Raw genomic sequence first — 18,534 nt, 5'->3', positions numbered from 1 at the left:
ATGAATACAACAACTGTGTAATAAGTGTGAGAGAAAGAGGGAGATGTGTTTATACGGAGAGAGGGGAAACATGGCAGAGAGAGGGGGGGAGAGACAGAGATTACAATGTGTGGTGAGGAACGTCTCATTAGAAACCGAGTGTTGAATTCTTGTAATGTTGTAAATCTTTTGACAGGACGCGTTTATTAGAAGGAGCCGCCGCTTGCAGCTGCACACCCTGAACTTTTTGTGGTAGGTTTTTTTTTTTTTTTTTAATCAGCTACAACGCGAGTACTTCCTGCTACAGTGGGCTATGTCTATGAGCTGGAATAATACACTGGATAAGAACGGGTTATCGACCACAAATCATAATTTTGCTGAAGCTGTTTTTTTTAATGTAAAATGCCTAAAAATAAATTGTGCTTCGGGGTATTTTCCCAATTAAACATAATGATACATAATATTTATCCCCGTATTTCCATGCTATTAGCTGCTCAATGTATTGACATTCTGCATTAAGGCTGCTTTTTTGCCTGTAAAAGAAATAACCCCGATTATTTTGGATAACTTAGTTTGCACCTAATTGAACTGCCCACTATAAATCGGCGGACTTTCCTTTAAATAACAGCATATGCTCATAACTGTCGGAGTGAAAGTGTAGCTTTGGCTTAATAGGATTCACTGGGAGTGGTCAAACAAAGGCTTGACAGTCATTGCCACACAAAGACAAAGGAGGCAATCATTAGAGATTTTTTTTTCTATAGGACGATTCGGCGCATTTGCATTAATCAGGCATCACTGTACAGTATCAAGTGTCCCTGTCTGTGGCCCTGAGGCAACAGTCAAACACTGTGGACACGTCTGATGGTAAACATCCCGCTTGCTGCACGGCTGGATGGACAAAGAGTAGGGGGAGATGTTCAGCAGAGCGCTTATGTGCGCCAGTTTGTTGCAGTCACAATGCAGAGCATACAAGACACCAGGGAGTTGGAAATTTAGCTATGAAGGTGCAAAGCACTTAAATAAAATATGATTTTTGCAACTTCATTTAAAACCCCCGTAATAATTTTTTTTTCGGGGGGGGGGGGATGATTTGGGCTAAAAGCTACGTCAAGTGCGGCCTAACTGAGTTACTGAGTTTGAAAAAGAAAAAAATCTCATAAAACATGATTGCTTAATTTCAACAATGCACAAATGTATGCAACGTGGATAAATAACTAGAATAACGAAGCGATCGCAAAATTTTTAATAGTGCACTCAAAAGCATCTTCCAAAATGAGAGGGCTGTGCAGGCTACGATATTAGCATATTCTGTGCCAATATCAATCTTAGCTGAATCTCACTTTAGATAAGAAGAAGTTCCTTGTGGTGTTTCACTACAACAAAGCTGTCGAGAAAACCCTCTTTAGATGTCTCTCAGCGGTGATGGATTATGCACTCAGGGTTGCATAGCTTGGAAGAAGAGGAGCCTTCCCCCTTTTCCGTTTCACCCCTGCTGCCACCATCAGAGGTTTTACCTGAACCTCCAGAGTGGAGTCATGTCCTTGGATTTTTTTTTTTTTTAATAAATGAAATATTTTCGTTTTGAATTTCCGTTCAGTTCAGATCAAGGACATAATGCAACGAGGCCTACAATCGCCCCCATACACCATGGCATATTGGTAACCATGATCAACGTTAAAATGACGGTTAAATGATGTTATTATTGATCAAAATTCTATTTTAAACTGTATAAAAATACTAAACGTTTAGCTTGGAGAGCTGACTTTAATTTGGAGCTGAAAACGAAGTAACGACGACTGTGGCCAGGTTTAATCTGCTCAGCCTGTCTAGTAAAATGGCAGCTAAACGCTAAATGTCTCTTCAGTTAATCTCAGTATAGGCTGAATGTAGGCCAACAGAGCAAAATAAAAAGAAATTTAAATATAATTACATTTGCTTGTATTACGTTTTATACCAAAATCGACCAATTATTAATTATTATTATTATTAACAGAGACCTATGCAGTATACATCAGCACTGACTGAAATGGGGGAAAGTAATTAAATTCGGTTTGTTTTCCTTGCCTCACACCCTTGAACACACTCTCTGAATTGGAGATAGAATCTATGATATACTAGCTCAGCAAGACCATAATTTAGCTCCTCCGCGCCTCCACCACAATTCTCCGTGAACTCTGTTTGAACCGCTTCATCGGCAATAAATCATTTTTCTCTCTCACACAAAAGCGCGCCGGTCGCTCTGGGTGTCAACCCTTTTACAATTCCTCCTTACCTTCTGCGCTCTCTCGCCTGCTGACACAAACAACCACGGAAATCGTCAATATACTTGTATTTTTCATACCAATAACTTGTAGGGAAAAACGGTTCTTGGGAATGCGGAACGGTACTGGGGAATCTGCAGAATGCAATGGAGTTCTTATAATTTTTTTACCCCCATAAATTATATATTCCTTACACCTAAAAAAACACAATTGGTTTTCAGAGCTCAACGAATGCACGGATCAGTTAATGTATTTCCAGGGGACAGAGCTGGGCAGATAAGAGGAGACTGTGAGAGCGAGCTGGGGAGAAGACGTTAATGGGCAGAGGATGCTGTCGGTTAAAACGGTGCATACAAATGGCGCTGTCTTGGCAGAGCAAGGAGAAGATTTATGGGCCCAGTGCCCTATATTGCTGTAAACAATGCAGAGTGAAATGAAAGGACTAGAGTTTGCAGACTGCACTTCATAAGTGAGGAAAAGACACACATTGTCAATTTCCCAAACACGTCCTGACTTTTGCATAAGCATGTGCATTAACAGAGTATTAATTTGGACCTGCTTATAGCAGACCCCACTGTAAATCCTGGCCTGTCTGTAGACAAACATAAATCCTGCAGCTCTGAGCCAATGAATGCCACTTGAAAGTGTAAAATTTGGAAATAACTTTTTGTTTTTTTTTACTCAGGAGAAATATGCTTTTTTTTCAGAATATATACAGACTTAAAATAATGCTGCAGCATAAAAACAAATTATTTTTATATTTTTCTTGTGAAACCCGATGTACAGGATGTACAATAAGTGTTGAAAGCTTGTATAATTGTTAAAACCATAATTTTTGTTTGGTTTCTCAACTGATCAGAAAATATAGGCCTGTTTTACTACAAACATTACTGTTATAAACAAACCTCTAACATAATCAGAAAATATTAATATCTTAGATTTATACCTTCATTTTATCAAAAAGGCCTGTCACTCAATCTGGGGTGACAACAGGTTTCAGTCCTGTGTTTTAAATTTTCGAAGTGGGGTTGACCCCCTTTTGTTTTTTATATTTAGATGATATACTTTGCCTTTAACGTTCAATTATCTGTAACATCTTATGCAACAATATGTAAGTGACATGTAAAAATGTAACCCTTAATCCTGCAGCAGCTGTCCTCAGAGTGCTCAAAGCATGAGATGACTGCAGTAGAAATGCAACTGGTGGCCACATAAATACACCGGAGAATCATCTTCGGAGAGAAAATCAAATAAAAAGCGCATTTTCACTTAACATGTACATAATTGTGGATCTATAGTCTCGGAATCCCATTTTCGGCTCACTTTTGCTAATGAAAAGTGAATAACATAATCATAACTCAATCTAGTGACTGTCTGAGTCCCCTGTGACACCTTGAACTCAGGAAAATTATTGTAATTTCTAAAGTCCTCAACGATGCAGCAAATAGGCTAATGAAAAATTTCCCAGCGAGGCGTTATGATGAAATAAAGTATTACTGGCAAGTTTACCCAGGCCATCATTTCCTGTGTGATGTGATGTTGCAGTCTACAGTGGGATATCAGTGTTGATCCAAGCTGCTTTGTTGTACCCTGCTTGAAATGTTCGCCAGCACTGACAGTAAATCACTTTAACATGTCTGATGGAGTTTTAAAATCTAGTTTTATGTAAATTCACTTAACTCTCTCTCTCTCTCTCTCTCTCTCTCTCTCTCTCTCTCTCTCTCTCTCTCTCACACACACACACACACACACACACACACAAAGAAAAGACATGGTGCATCTGCTCCCTAGAGTGAACGGATGGGAGAGAGATTTACGGATTTATGACACACCCACTGCTGGTCAATGCGAGAGAGCCTCTCTGTCCCTGGAAAATAGCAGCGTGACCCCTGTTTCAACTCTCAGCCTTTATGCAACTGCCATGGTTGCCGTTTAAACACACTACACCATAACAATACACTGGCCCCGGACGTTTCATTACAAACCAAAGAGGTTGAAGAAGACACTCACCTGAGACGAGTGTGGGGGCACTTATCCCGGTGTAGACAATAAAAGCCACCGTCAGAACAACTGATCATTTTTGTTTTCGCGTATTTGCTCTTGTTCAAAGATCTCGACGGCTGTTTGTGTAAAGTTTTTATATCTTCCAAGAGAGCCTGAGGTGCTCATAAATCACAGGGAGCCTGCAGCGGTGCAATGTGAGCTGAAAATCATGTGTGTGATTCAACAGTCTCAAGTCAGAAAAGAAACCAGTTAAAGCTGAGTAAGTGTTGAGGAATTTAAACACTGGACTTCAAACACATGAAATACACGATCATCCTGCAAGGTGGTCAGGTTAAGAATAACTCCAGCCTCGCAAAATTATTTTACAAAAAAAAGAATGGAGCTAAAATCAAGAGAGTTTATGTTAAACTTTAAGAATGGCTCTCATTCATAAAAAAGATAAAGCTATTAGTCACGGATATTGTGTTTGTTTTAAATGTTGATCTGACAGGTAGGACTATTTAACTTTGAAGTGAACAGATTTAAGGAATTATTTGCTTGCTTAGATCATGTGAAAAGTAAATGTGTAAAGTATACGATATCCTTAAATATTATGATAGTAAATATCTGTGTAAATATTGAGAAAAGTTTCCGTTGTGTAGAGTAGAAGTCTGTGCGCATTGGCCCAACGTTTGATAACAAAGCGCGAGACAAGACTGATTTATGACTGGCAAGCAACATGAGCTTTTGTTTAAATACTCATTTTAAATCACACATTCTGTTTATTCTCATAATGAAAGCAACAAGGCCTTATATGGGTGTATTAATTAAATCCTTGGCAAAGCTATGTCAATGAAAAGTCCAGAAAGAAAATCTCTACAAATTATGCCTCATGTTTAAATCTTCAGCTACAAGAGGTCAAACAAAAAGGGACATCCCGTCATTGTTCAGAGTGTAACTTGAGCTACACCTGTAGCCTCGGACACACGACGAGGAGGCTGAATGATCACATACAAATGATGAAGACACTGAGATTTGAGTTGTTTGGCTTTCGGTGTCAGCTGTTTATCTTGGAAGGCATGCTGTCGAATATGTTTCCACCAGCGCTGAATATTTGGTCCTGGCCATGCAAGAGAGGCCAACCGTGTTGCTCAGTGCATCCAAATAAGAGTAACACTTAGTAAGAGTTCCCAAATAAAGTAAACAGAAAGCAATGACGCATATACATCAGTTAAAAATATCTCAAGGCTTGACAACATCACTCTCATTTTGCAATAGCTCACATTTCATGTTTTTCTTACTATCATAATAATCATTTTGGAGCATCTTAGAAAGAAAAAATATTGTGTCAGCAAGAAGCTATATAGGTTACATTCTGTCTCATGTGAGGAAAATTTGCATTTGGATTTAAATAAAAGTTTTAAGGAAGAGTTGAGTCTCTGTGGAAAGTTTGCAAGGTTTTTGTGACTCGAAGGTCCCTGTCCATAAACTAATCACAATGACCAACTGTCCCAGTACTGTCAGACCACACCTAGCTATAATTGGCAGCTTACTTTTGAACAGATGTACTGACCTGAGGCCAGTTATTCTCCTAAGTCACACAGACGTCATGTGACCGCACCAACTATTTTTACTGCCTCCTGTTTTTGGAGACTTGGGGGAATGCAAGTATTTCCTGGGAAATTTGACATTTTTTTTTAAAGCTTGATGCTAATTTCAATGCAATCCAAAAAAGCCTGTACAATAAACGGACAATACCCCCTTACAGGCTCGTAAAAGCTTAAAGCACACAGATTCAGATGAATGCATGTCCTCCATAATCTCTCAGAATATTGCAACCATGTGTACTTATGTTATCACTGCATTATCTCGTCTTAAAGTTACCATAAATTGTTGCCAGCTCGGTTTGGAAACGATTTCAGATGCTCCAAAGAAGGCGCATGTTTGGAAGCTCTGCAGGTCTGTTGGGTGCAGAGAAGAGGACGGTCCGAAAGTTCAACACTGTCCTGGGTCACTCTGATTAACAAAGGGAGCAACACACATTCAGTGATGCCCCGCCGCAGGCCTCTCTATAGGCACAACGCAGAAAAATCCACAAAGAAAGCCGAGGCCAAGGGGGACCAGTGAGGGCGCACACAGAAGGTACATGTATAGAGAGTGAGTCAGGTCACAGGGTTGGAGAGGTCGGCCATCCAGACTGAAATGAGCCTAATGGGACAGAAAATGTGTCCTCGAGGTGAACTCGGCCTTCTCCCACGTCACCCCCAAACTTCAATAAAGTACCTTTTCAGCCTCGCGACATGGAGGCGACAGGGCCTAGAAAGGGATTGGAGGGATGCTGCGACTGGGGCGAGCACATTAATTTCTCTAATCTGTCCAGCAACATAAAGGCTTCTGGATTCATTTTTCAGCGCCGTCTCACCACTATTCTAGTGCCACCAAAGCCACGTCCAAAAGGCAGATTTTAACCGCTTCGGTCCAGTTTCAAGTGAGTTATTTTAAAGTCCATTTAAACTCTCACGTTTGGGAATCATGGTAAAGGATACAGCCTGGTACATAATATTTGGTAGATTCAAAAATGGCTGTGGTCAGAGCTGTTTTCCAGAACATAACACAAAGCTCTGTAGTGAAAGATTGATGATGAAGAATACCTCTTTCTTTTGTGCTCTTTTGCCCCCCCACTACGCAAGGCATTTTATAAGGCCTATTCATGTCACAATTTCAATAATCTATCAAATTCTTGCGCGTCTTTGGGTTTAAGTCATGGTTAAACTGAACTCCTTCTGCACAGATCTGTCCAAAAAAAATGAATGCATCTTTGTGAGAGGAAAAAAAATCTTAGGACACTTCAGTTGAGAAGTGCAGTTTTATCACTCAAACTGTCAAACTGTTGTATCAGTCCAGCAGATCTACAGTCGTAAACAGTCCTGCAGAGTGTTGGTCCTCCTGCGAGATGAAAAGCGGACGATGACGTTGCAGTGAGCGCCGTTTTTTGAAATTGTAGTTTTTTGTGTGTTCTCGCGAGCTGCTGCACACTCTGGAGGCAATGCGCCCACTGGGGAGACAACAGGTAAATGTGGCAAAGCGTTCATACAAGCAAAAGTCAGACGAGTGGGACACAAGAAAAGACCAGCATTCCTTTCTTTTAGTCAGGGCACTGCTACAGAGCCTGATAACAAAGGTCAGCTAGTTTATTCCATCACCATCCTCACTGGGATATTTAACGAACACCACATGACGCATTATGTTGAGTCTATCTGCAATTCACGACTTTATTGTATTGTATTTTATTTATTTTTTTTTTACATTTGAAAACTCAGTCGCATGGCGCAGTGGACTATATAAAAAGCAGGGCAACTACTTAGGTTACAAAATGATTAAGAATATTTTCACAACAATCTGTACTCTCTAACACATTGCAAATGTCCTCTAAATTTATCGCATGCAGCTTTGTGTTCAAGTCAGGACGAAGGAAGCAGAGAGCCCCACTGGCAGAGGCAGTGCAGTGTGGAGTGGAGGGCCTCAGTGGCTTGTCTTTAGCGTTAATTGAATGCCCTTCAGAATGATGAGGTTGCACATAATGCATAGCGCAAATTATTTCATTTTCAGATTTTAGAAATAACTTCGGTCCATTTTGAGTCAAGCTTTAACACACACCCACATACACACACACACACACACACACACACACATAGTCTGTACACATTGCTAATTTAAAGACGCAAGAATGAGCTGCAGGACTTACAAACAGTTTGAAAACACAGTGATTCTTGTTGAAATATTCCCACATCTGTACACTTTTAAAGGTGATCTCTCCAAATGGCCAAAACAAAAGCAGACCTCATCTTGCCTAAAATGAAGTTTGACCAAACGTATATAAAACTAGTAGACACTCACTGTTTTATTGACCAATATGATTAGCACAAGTACACTACACTCCGTTTATTGCATTTCACAATAATCTGCTTTTTAACGGTCTAAACACAACATCAACACCACAAAACTAAATTGTAAATCAAAATCCTGTTTCTGAAATACACGAGGTAATTCACACATTGTTATTATCCCAAAACATACAAGTTCAAGATCAATGGTGTGTTCCAGCTTTTTTATACCAAAAATAACTATTATTATATTGATTTCCTTCCAGTGTTGCTTGAAATAAATAGATTGTGCATTTCACCTTGGGCAGCAGGGCAAAAGAATGGCCCACAATAACATTTTGATAAAATGTATATTTTTTCTACTTTTTTTTTCCTTCATTCAAAACATTTTAATAAAAAACATCATTTTAATTGAGCTTCAAATAAATTAAACCCTGTGTCACGTAAAAATAATTCATCGGTATTCGCAGTAATCCATGCTATATAACATGCATTTTATATAACTTTGGACTTAAAGGAAACCGCACAAGATAGCTACCAAAACAAAATATATAATTGTTCTATAAATAACCAGTTCTTTTTCTACCCCCAATCTCGGTTCGTGGTTTTATAACCTGGTAATATCCTCGCCATGCTGTGCTCCGGTGAGTTCGTCGGGGGCCCCAGTGTTAGTGGCCGAGGCAGCGGCAACAGCGCCGGCTGCTGAGCTTGTGTTGGACCCGGAGGAGGAGGAAGAGGATCTCACTTTGGTGTTCGGGAGCCTGTGATCCTTTTTCCATTTCATCCTGCGGTTTTGAAACCAGATTTTAATCTGTCGCTCGGAAAGAACCAGGGTGTGGGCGATCTCGATGCGCCTCCGCCGAGTTAAATATCGGTTATAGTGGAATTCCTTCTCCAATTCTAAGACTTGCTGCCGGGTGTATGCTGTCCTAGACCGCTTGGGCTCCGTCCCATTGTAAGCCGAGTTCACTGGAAAAGGATAAGTGGAGAGAAAGGGAGACAGAGAAGGGAGGAAAGGAGGGGTAAACAAGAATGGCCTCAACTGAGATATGGCTCGAAAGATTTATTGGATATGAATGTTTAGCTGTTTGAGAAATTTAAATGGGAAGTTAAGAACTTCTCAGCGTAATGAGAGGACACTCACATCCAACTATGAGCTAAATTATTAATGCAAGATTACAAAGCTCAATTTTTTTTTCTTATTCATTTCTCCCCCTCTCTCTATCGCGCAATACATAACAGCAGAAGCCACATGGTGATACGGCTGCCCTGAGTATACCTCGGCTATAAAATTTATGGTGGGTGTAATTACCAATGCCGAGTCGTAAATCCGCCTCAATTGTGCCATTTCAAAGGCTTCCCTGCTATCGGAGCAGGGGCTGGCAACGAGATGGGAGTCAGAGGGACTGATAAAGGGAGGGAAAGGGAGAGAGGAGCATGAGGAGTGCAGGGAACATGAACACACAAGTTGCCTACCAGTGCTGACGTGAATTTTCTTCATCCATGGGTACACCACGGGCTGCTTGGAGGAGGCTGTGCTGTTTGGATGCTCCGGGGTAGCTTGGTTGCAGGCGGAGGTTGCGGCCGGTGGGGTGGCGGGGGACATGGACAACTGTGGGGTTTCACATGAAGCAGGTTGCCCTTTCCCTGTCAGCAGGTGCGCAGATTGGGGTATTCCATGTCCCCTTGGCGTGTCAGGTTCAGGGATGCTTGCACAGTTATACTGGCGCTCTTGGTAGCTCGCCCGCGGAGGATATAACTCCTGATGGTGATGCTGGTAGCCAGTTTCCCTTGCGCGGCTGTAATATTCTGGACTATGCTCAGGGATGTAGTTATTTTGCGAATATTCCTCGCATGGAGGAAATTTCGGATCAATGTAGTTAGACTCCATCAAATACGAGCTCATGATCATTAATTTCTGGAGTGGAAAATAATTTTTCTAGCTTTGTCGTTTTTCTGCTCCATAAAGCCCTCCTACTTGCGAGCAGCCCTGTAAAGTTACTTTTACCACGTGACCCAATGGCCCAATAGCAGAGTAAGAGGTAGTTCCCGGATAAGGAACCAGAGGTATTTAGCATACCTACAGTCGCCATTGTGGGCACAAATCTCTCTCTCTCTATCTCTCTCTCCCCCTCTCTCTCTCCCTCTCTCTCTCTCTGGTTGTGTTACCAAGGCAATTGATCTTGGGGACAAAACTAGTAGCTAGTTGCTGACCAAGGAAAAAATAAAACAGGAAAAATCCACTGGTCTCAATTATTCAAAGGGACAATAGGTGATTCGCCAAGGATAAGGTACAACAATAGCAAACCAATCATTTTGTTAGCCTGCACGCCTTATATAAAGGTTATCTGCTAATTAATGTAGGCACATTCTTTACCAACAGCACTTCAGCTGAGAAACAGATTACGGTCCATTAATACACTTAAGAATTAGAGCTGCATCAGTTTTGATGATATTCCTAAAAACCATTTCAGCACTTATATTTAATAGGCTTATTGTGAATCTAAATGTCAGAGTGGACTGGAGTGGTGAGGAGCTCTGGAGGTGTGGTTGATTTTTTACAAATAGGCCTGATAATTTATAATGTTGGAGAAAGGTGGACAGGAAGGAGTCAGACTGCCTAAAGAAAAGCCTTCAATTCAATGATGAGATATTTGTCTGTTTTGAAATGATATCCCTTTTCTTCCAGACTATTCATTATTCAGCTTTTAATCAAATATTGGTAAGGATAACATTAAAGATGGGCCTGATTAAAGTAAGGATTCTTAAGATGAATATGCTTTTTAAAGCTGCGTTGAATGTCACAGCAGCAAAAATCAGCTGGAAGCAAAGGTATAGATAGGGTACTTTACAATAAAGCAAATAAGATGATAACAATAAAGAAAAGTCATGGTGGCCCTGGTCTACGATACAAAACCGTTAAAGTATATAAAAGAGAATAGCCAAAATGTAACACATGCCTTTAGTCTTTAATACCAACCTCTAATTCGGAAAGATACAACAATTATTCAACAAAAGCCTCCTGTACGTACATTACAATATCATTATGAGCATTGTGATGTCACAAACAAACCACAGAGTTGTGAAAAACGACAGTTATGTTGTCATAGACCAGACGACAGGGGAGCAGCCAGCAGACCCAGCTAACTCAATACTACCAATGTGAAATCACAAACCAGCCAACATAAAACAGCACCACTGTGGTGTCACAAACCTGACAACTGTGCAGAGCAGCATCATTATGATGTCACGGACCAGTCAGAAGTGGGCCCAGTATCATTATGGTGTCACAGACCAGAGAGTCTCAGAACATTATGATCTGCTGACTTAACTGCAGAGGAGCAATATTGTGTCACAGAGAACCATGTTACATTTGGTTGTTGCAGACCAGAGAGTAAGAGCTTTTAGGAGAAGATGTACTCCCTCGCATTAAACCGAAGACCGAAGAGCCTTCCCACACGCAGGGCGGTCCTGCTTAGAGGTGTCTGGCTTGTTGACTTGCAAAAAAGACCAAATATAAAATTCCTTAATACTATTAAGGCTTTTTTTTTTTGACAAAAATGCTGCTCTTGATTGTATTCTCTTCATCTCCTCACAGCTCTTATCTTTTACTTGCAAGACATGTTGTGACCTTTGTTGTGGCCTAAATAAAAACATGTGACCATTACTTAAATCCACTGAATCAGTCCAGGACTAGCTAAAACCCAAATTTTATGAGAAAAATAAAATGCTGACAGTAAGAATTTGAAGAATGCAACATTGCTTTATATGTACAGAAATAAATGCAGCTGATTTACCCTATGTATGCACAGGCTAGTCCCATTTCATCCAAATACATAAAAAAAATGAAAATAACAAGAAAATGAAAATACTCAGCCTTGCCATTTGGAAATAGAGCCTCCAAATGTTACATGCTAATCATGGCTGAAGCACTGACCAACAGCCACATTACTGGGGGTCTGCTGTTACATTGTAACCTGATCCCGCCTGCCTGTATAAACTTGTCATGTGCTGTATGCTTCCCATTCCTGTCCCAGAGTCAGCTGTGGTCAAAGAGAGAGAGAGAGAGTGGTTGACTCCCTTATAAGCTTAGCAGCCTCATTATATTTCTCCTTCTTTTTTATTGTTATGATAGCTGATAGCTGTGGGGGTCATCAACAGCCAAAATTACAAGTGCAAAAAATCCTATATAATAATAATAATAATAATAATAATAATAATAATAATAATAAAATGTTTAATAAAAGTCAAAGGCTCCCACTTGAAGAAACATTAAACCTGAACAGAAGTAGCACACAAGTCATTCTATTGGTCAGCAGCACCAAATTGCAAGATAACGCATGTAATTATATTTTCACAGTAATAATTACATAATATGGTTAAAAACGACGTGAAATGCCATTTCTGGCTGTCCTGTTTGTACAGGATGCGCGCGACATTTCTATTACCCCTAGCGACGATGTTAGAGGCGTTTTATAGAGCAATAAAAGCCGTAAATCAGTCACTTTTAAACGACCCCTAGTTCCTAACGTGTTTTACAGGGTCTGACACAGTAGTAGCCGCACACTGCACACATGGGTTTGCTCTCTGTGGCCTACCTACACAATCTATGGCAGTCTGGACTATGAATACACTTTGTGACAATGTTATTTCAATGCTAGTGCCTGGATGTAGGCTGTTTGTGTATATCACTGATGCTTGTGTACGCAATAGCAGGGAAAGCCATAGAGACGTGGAGAGCAGCAGATGCAGAAGAATCCATTGGCTGGCGTTGTATTTCAGTTGCCCATGTATTCCTGTAGAGACGTATTTGCGACTGTTTGTACTTCACACAAATTCGGTTCTACAGGGTACATATAGACAACTAATGTGTTTTAGGCTAGGAACTGCAAAGGTGATCTCGCAGGCAAACCTCTGTGCAAGCAGGTTATCGTGTCTGAAATTGGACTGGCATGCATTTGAGAGTATAGTGTCATAACAAATATTAAGGCTGCAATAGAGTAGGAACACTGCACAAAGCGTGCGCCAAAGCCGATGCTGTTTATCAGGGTTACTGAAGCCACACACACAAACCAAATCCTGCTCTGCTCGTTATACATTTACAAATTACAGAAAATACTACTTTATTCTATTCTCAAAAAAAAAAAAGAATAAAAATCGCGTACACACGTATGCCTGCACACACACACGCCGTGTGCAAAGGACAAGAGGATCTCTTTTCATAACATTCAACCTCTTGCCTTTGAGGTAGCTGCTATATGAATATTCAGTCACAAACACGGCGGATACAAAGGGACGGCGTGACAGCACTGATGAAAAATAAGTTTCTATTGTTCCCAACCATTTCTTCTGCTTGCTATTACCATACTGACCGCTCGGTAACCTTTCTTCCTGCCACTCTGGAAGCTAATGAGAAAAGCCTCGGATGAAAAATGCAATATCAAACATGTGACCTGTTTCGGGGTTATTAAAAACAGCAAAAATGCTCAGATTGTGAATCAATGGAGTTGATTACAGTGGAAATGCACAGGGGTCTTCAAACACTATCAAAAACATCCATATCTGCATATGTCTCCGCGTGCACTCTGTGTATCAATTTAATATGTTTTTATTGAAGAACAAAGCATCCCGAGCCAACAAACAGTAAACTAACGAGGAAATAGTCGTCGCCCCCCCCCCCCCACACACACAAAAAAAAAATCTAACTCATGTTCATTTGGCTTTTTCATATGCTCATCTAAAGACATGCTGTTTGTTGTGCACCAAAGCAGTGTGAAAGCGCTGCACGCACACCACACACTCCCCTCTCTCCCAGTGCGCTCTGGCGGACGCATTTTAATATTAGTTAGACAGCCTGACCCGCGTTTCACCCCTCGCGTTTGACTGGTTCCAATAGTTCACTGCCAAGGATTATTGATGGAGAGACAGCAATGAATTCTTTCTCCCCACAAATGGCTTTCAGATCGTGCACCTAGTTCAATAACTAGTTATAATGTAGAAGTACAAAAAATGAGGCCCTCAGGCGGACTAATTTGATGTTTCATTTGTTCATTTGAGAAATTGTTAAGCCCCCCCCACACACACACATACACACGCAAAATAACAGCCGTACAAGCGTGTTCACACATGTACATATGTAAACAAAATAAATCTGAGCAAAACTATGTGGAGGTTGTTGTTCTGTCCATGGCTGTTTTTAATTTGGTGGCCCAGCAGCACCTGACCTGGATGCAGACAGTGCAGCAATATTCCGCTCCCAGATGAAAATGGTTACGATGCGCGTTTAATCAAACCCTTAACCTAATAGCCTTTATACGTTTACTTTCCCCAGGTGTAATAACGTTAAGCTGGATCGTCCAGTTAAAATAAAAAGTTTTTAATGAAGTGCAGACAGACTGGAGACTAGTTGGATATGAATACCCTCTAAAAGCAGCCGTCAGGGGAGCAGAGGTGGTTTTAGATACAAGATGCCCCACAGAAACCATTGGTTGGTTTGTAGTTCATTATAGCAATGCTGTGGTTCATTAGACTCATACTGCAGCGTTTAATCCAGTTCACCTGTGCAACAAGAGTACAACTTTTCTGGCTATTAACTAGACCCAAGTAGTTTGCAGAAGGACAGTAATTCGAGCTTAAGTTGTGTTTTTGGTTTAGGAATTTAATATATTTACTTGGAAGTAAAAACACTGATTGTTAAACCGCAGTCCTTATTTAAAACGCCAGAATCCCTAAATAAATTCGTTAAGAGTGCAGTCATCAGTAGCCGTGATGTCAGTGGAGCCAGCTGTTTGCCTACAGCCAAATAACAAGCTCCCTGAAGTGTCACATCTCTTGACTAAAGCCAGGTGGATAGGCGTGGGGCGATGGATAACACTTACTGATAAATCCGCGGTCCCACTCATTTTGACCCGATGAACTGTCTGAAAAATAGAAGAAAAAACGATAGTTAGAACAAGAATACCTTTAAGGTAAAAAAAAAAAAGACTTTTTGCATCCAAACTGGAAAATTAAAATGCTTGACAACGCTGCCAAAAGTCTACAAATTGTTAAATGAATATTTACCTTTTAGAAACAGATATATTAGATCAGTAATTTATCCACTGACTGATTTTATTAATTGAGCAAGTATTTATAAAGTCACAGACATCAGGCATTTACATAACGCTGACAGGAATGGATAAATTGCGTGTACCATATTTCGTTTTTGCTCCTTTTACAGTTGCAACCATATCATAAAAAGAATACTAACAAATAAAAAAAGACGTGAAAATATGAGCAACAAATGATACAACATAATCGAAGACCCATACATCTTTATTTCGTTATTTCATACTAAATATTTTTCCTCCAAATAAAGTTTCCTCCAATGAATCTCTCAGTGTTCAAACGCAGAAACGAACGGTTTTGATATGTTGCGTTTTTATTTCATCTTAACGATCCTTCAGTCTGTCCCTTTGCCTCTGATCTCCTCTGTTGTCTAGCCTAATTGAAGGGAAGCTGCCCTAGAAAAGCTTTGACATGTGTGGGCTCCTGCAGAACTGGGACCGAGGACAGAAATTTAGGACGGGTCATTTTCAGACAGTAAAACTCAATTTACAAGCATTTTGGTATTTCCTTGGGCAAATGTTCTATGAATAGAAATCCCTGGACTTCAGCGCGGCTGAATTATGGCGAACAGTCAATTTAAAAAAAATCACGACTTTGTCTGTCTGTGTTCGATAAACGATGTAATGAGACTTTATGGTTCTTATTTGGGCTCAGACAAAGGGAAGTCTGTGCTCACCCGGAAATGACCTGTGTGGGTTGAATGATGACAGTGTCAGCTCCACAGGTCAAAGAAAGGAATACAACAGCACAGAACATGGCAGTGAAAACGGATGTTTAGACTGTTTTCACTTTTACTGTAGTGATATTAGATTGTTTTGAGCTGGAGTGCCTTTGCCCCAAGTTAGATTAAACAACGTCTTTGAGTCAAACTTCCGCTCAAGGTGCAATTGCTTAAAAGTAATGGGAATAAAATGATTTCGATTATAACAAGGGTTCTGCAACCTTTACAAAGATGTCATATCACACATCACATTTGTTTCAAATTTACAGGAAAAGAGAACATGTTTTATATCTTGTTTTTGGAGGAAAACAAGTCCGGCCATTTTGATTTTTTATTTTATTTTATTTTATTTTGGGAGTTTTTGATGAGAATTTTCTCCCTCAGTGGTAATAGCAGCTATTACAATACAACTGCTCAAAAATAGGGCAAATTAAAATAAAATCTTGGGATGAAAAGACCACTAATCCATGCCCTTACGTGGACACATTGCCCCCACAGTGTATCACCCACACAGGAGCGTGTTACACAGTGCCCCCTATTGGAAGTGTACTATTGATCATCCTGCACACATGAAAACAAACCTGTACAGACTGAAAACTAATCCTGCCCCCCCGCTTTTTTAAAGCTAAAAACAACACGGCAATGTCTGCGTGTCATCACACAGTGTGACACATATGAAGGTGCGCTAATGCTGCATCATAGTCAGCATAGTCATAGTCAGCATGTCACAGCCCTGCTGCAGCTTGTTCTGTCAGCTGAGCTACACTCACCCACACAAGACTTAACATCAGAATGAGCCATTTGCAATTCCACACATTGATTAAGAAAAGACCAGTATTTCTAGGCTGAAGTGCTTTCTAAGACATATGGGCAATTAAATGATGTGCCCTACAGAGAACAGGAAAATATCGAGCCTATAAGATCACATCGCCTCATCAGTCTCCAAACTGATCAATTCAGTAATATCTGCCCCTGCAGTGAGGACAACAAGTTAGAAGGGGTATGAGGGAGAAAAACAAATATTCCTCTGTTGTGTAAGAAAGGTGCATTTTTGTAAAACATGGAACACTCGTGCCTTCAGTTCACGGGGAGGATTACTTTTGTTTGTCACAAGCTTTGATTTTGGATGATTGCATACTGCAAAAGGCCTTTGAATCAAACCTGTCCTTTGGCCCAGACATGACCCTAAAACAACAGGAACTCATGAGCACAAAGGCGAACCTCGTGTCAAGGTGAAACAGTGAGATGAAGCATTTTAATCAGGAGGTATTGTATTTTATAGCTCTTTTTATGGTGCAGTATTTTCACCTATAAGACAACACTGTAGCATCACACAGAACAAAAGTCACATTTTATTTTCAACACATTGTTTCAGTTATTCTCTTGAATCTGCGCCACTGAACTGAAACTATTAGATTTAACTTAGAATTAAACAGAAAAAAATGTACTTCACAAATTACACGCAGGTAGGTGTACATGAGAGAGAGTCAGTATGTGTATGTTTGAGAGAGAGAGAGAGAGAGAGAGAGAGAGAGAGAGAGAGGGAGAGGGTGAGGTGGATGTGAAGCTGGACGCCAGATGATTTTAGTTCTGGCTTACTTTTCATTTTCCTCACAGTCACCTTTCTTTCAAATATTTTCCTTTTCTCTTACTGACAGGAGTAACATGCAAAGCAAACTGCTGAATCAAACGGACTGCCACTGTGTCTCAAATCTGTTGAGAGGCATTTAAACATCCGGCTTTCGCTTTTATTTCCTAAGATTAAAACCTGATACAAATACAAGGATGATGCTGCGGAAAAATAATCCTCATGACAACCCAGCAACCACGAGCGGCATCTCCGTATAATCCCGTTTCTCTCGGGCTAAATACGCAACAACCAAATATCCTTCAAAACATCTCAAAGCGCACATTTTCCCGATTATTTTAAAAACGATAATGGTTCTATAATTATAAAACGCATATTCACTATCAATTAATACCATTAATTATGAAGTTAATCAATTCAACAACCATGCATTCAAAGTCACACTAATATAAAACATAAACAATATTTCTTCACGGTGAAATAACGGCACAGTCGCAGGCCTGTAGGCAAAGTTAAAAGCAACTTACTGCAGCAGCTCTCAGTGCTCCGCACCACCCGACTACACAGTCCGAAGAAAGGTACTGCATCCTCACTGCCACAAAGCCCTTTCTCCCTCAGATAAGGAGAAGCCAGCAGCTGCGATTCCGGACAGTTAAGATTATATATGATGTGTATATATCGAAGGTTTGTCAGCTCTTCCAGGCCATAAAACCCACTTAAATGACACCACGTGCTTCCTATGCACCATTCACAGGCCCTGCTTGGGGCAATTGGCATATGTAACCTTGTAAACTTTAAAATACCCTAAAAGAAAGACATACAAAAAGGGATTCAATACATTGTCCACATATAGGTTAGGCCTAACAGAGCGCACAGAAAGTGGACGCTGCACTGACCGGTTCTCATAACCGACAAGGAAGTTGAATAGGAAGCTATTAGTTTGAGAGGTGAGTTGATTTTTATTTTCTTTAAATGGTGCTATAGAGAAATTACCTCATAACCTTGGGC

At 40.4% G+C, this 18,534-nt stretch overlaps 1 protein-coding gene across 1 annotated transcript; it reads right to left on the bottom strand.

Moving 5' to 3' along the window:
* Window positions 1-8,101: 8,101 nt before the first annotated feature.
* On the bottom strand, window positions 8,102-10,296 carry hoxc4a (homeobox C4a). Its single transcript, XM_044211561.1, has 2 exons — window positions 9,587-10,296; window positions 8,102-9,079 (listed from the first exon to the last, which is right to left on the bottom strand). The coding sequence occupies exons 1-2, from the start codon at window positions 10,020-10,022 to the stop codon at window positions 8,718-8,720; spliced, it is 798 nt and encodes a 265-aa protein (XP_044067496.1). The 5' UTR covers window positions 10,023-10,296; the 3' UTR covers window positions 8,102-8,717.
* Between the last annotated feature and the right edge of the window lie 8,238 nt (window positions 10,297-18,534).

Source organism: Siniperca chuatsi, linkage group LG10 (genome assembly GCF_020085105.1).
Source record: "Siniperca chuatsi isolate FFG_IHB_CAS linkage group LG10, ASM2008510v1, whole genome shotgun sequence".
NCBI lineage: Eukaryota > Metazoa > Chordata > Actinopteri > Centrarchiformes > Sinipercidae > Siniperca > Siniperca chuatsi.
Note: the sequence above shows the minus strand (reverse complement) of the source record. Positions and strands in the feature narration are given on the sequence as shown.

Bases quoted from the DNA above. Each gene is read 5' to 3' on its own strand.
- hoxc4a (XM_044211561.1), bottom strand. From the start codon at position 10,022: ATGATCATGAGCTCGTATTTGATGGAGTCTAACTACATTGATCCGAAA. The intron at 9,080-9,586 runs GTAGGCAACTTG...ATCCTTTTCCAG, and splicing joins GAAAATTCACGTCAGCACTG to TGAACTCGGCTTACAATGGG.